The sequence below is a fragment of the Myotis brandtii genome, unplaced genomic scaffold, assembly GCF_000412655.1.
Source record: "Myotis brandtii unplaced genomic scaffold, ASM41265v1 scaffold691, whole genome shotgun sequence".
NCBI lineage: Eukaryota > Metazoa > Chordata > Mammalia > Chiroptera > Vespertilionidae > Myotis > Myotis brandtii.
The window spans coordinates 1028990-1030285 of record NW_005370704.1 but is presented as its reverse complement, the minus strand read 5'-3'; the positions used below and the strand labels follow the sequence as shown (position 1 = coordinate 1030285).

Sequence of the window (1296 nt, the reverse complement as noted above, 5' to 3'; positions counted from 1 at the left end):
GTGTTGGGGGAGCCTGGTGTGGAAGAAGCCAGCGCCCGGAGGAGCGGCCCTGGTTGCGGGCACTTGGCGGGGCCCAGCGCTCCCCTGGAAGTGCTCCTCCAGTAGAGACAGCTGGGAGGCTCCCGCCAGGATGCTTCTCATTATTTATATGTTAATATGTTTGTAAACTCATGTACAGTTTTTTGGGGGGGAGGCCGTGGGGGGTTAGGAATTACAAATAGAATCATTTGCCGTCATCCTCAAGCAGCAGGCGGTCAGGCCAGTGTCTAAAACTGTCAGGGAGCAGGAGCCAGCCCAGGAGCGCGGCCTCGGGCGTGGCATCTACTAGGAAAGTAAAGGGCAGTCACCTAGCATCTGCTCTGCGCTCCTCCTTTACTGCCGAGCCTGTTTCCGAGTGGGCCAGGCCCTGGGGTGGGGGGCACCCGCCTCCATCCTAGGCTTCTCCCGAGAGTGAGGCCCAGACCCACTGTCCTGTGGCTGTGGAGCCGACCCAGGGGATCGCAGCCCAGCTCTGCAGTTCTCGCCTGGACTCACTGAGTGGCCGGCAGCTCCGTGGGGGCTCAGCCGGCACGTCTCAGGCCCTGCCTGTGAACAGCGACCAGGAGGATGGGAGGTCTACCCCTCACTCACCGGGCTGGGCCTCCGCCCTCCCTGGAGCCACAGATGTCGGAGCCGGGCCACCTCTGCCCCGTGGCAGCACGCCTTGCACGGCCACCCTGGGGCAGTGAGCTGGGCTGTGTGGTTGGCATCTGGCAGGAGGGTGAGGCTGGCCCTCCAGTGTGACTGTCTGGAGGTCCTGCTACGCTCCATGGCAGCTCTTCTGTGTGCCCACTGCATCCCTGGCTGGGCAGCCCCGTGCTGGCCTCTGGCCCCCCTGAGCTTCCTGTCGCTCCTTGCGTGCGTGGTGTCCTGTGTGTGTCCCGGAGGACAGGACCGGGAACGTGACGGAGCACACCGGGAAAGCAGGGCTGTTCTCAGCCTGCAGGAGGGTTTTCTGAACGGGAGGACTCCGTATCCCCACACACTTGTTTGTCCCAGAAGCTCCTTTGCGGCTGCAGGTCAGGCGTGGGATTCCTGGGTCCGAGACAGTTTTGCTGCACCCGGGAGGTCTGTTCAGGTCCCTCCAGACCCTGGGTTGGGCAGTGATGGGCTCAGAGCCAGTGGGGACAGTAACATGTGATCCTGAGAGACGGTTGTCCCTACAGCTGGTTTGAGCTCTTGGGACATTCTGAGGTGACTCCTTCCAGAGGCCAGTTCTGGCCAGGACAGTTGGGGGCGGGGCCTACATAGGTGGGC

At 62.9% G+C, this 1296-nt stretch overlaps 1 protein-coding gene across 1 annotated transcript in view; it reads left to right on the top strand.

Annotated features, from left to right (window-relative positions):
- ZMYND19 (zinc finger, MYND-type containing 19) overlaps positions 1-728 on the top strand; it is a 6343-nt gene extending 5615 nt beyond the window's left edge. The window contains exon 7 of the mRNA XM_014529694.1: positions 452-728. Coding sequence (XP_014385180.1) covers positions 452-728 — 277 coding nt within the window. The remainder of the gene's footprint in view (positions 1-451) is intronic.
- The last annotated feature ends 568 nt before the right edge of the window (positions 729-1296 follow it).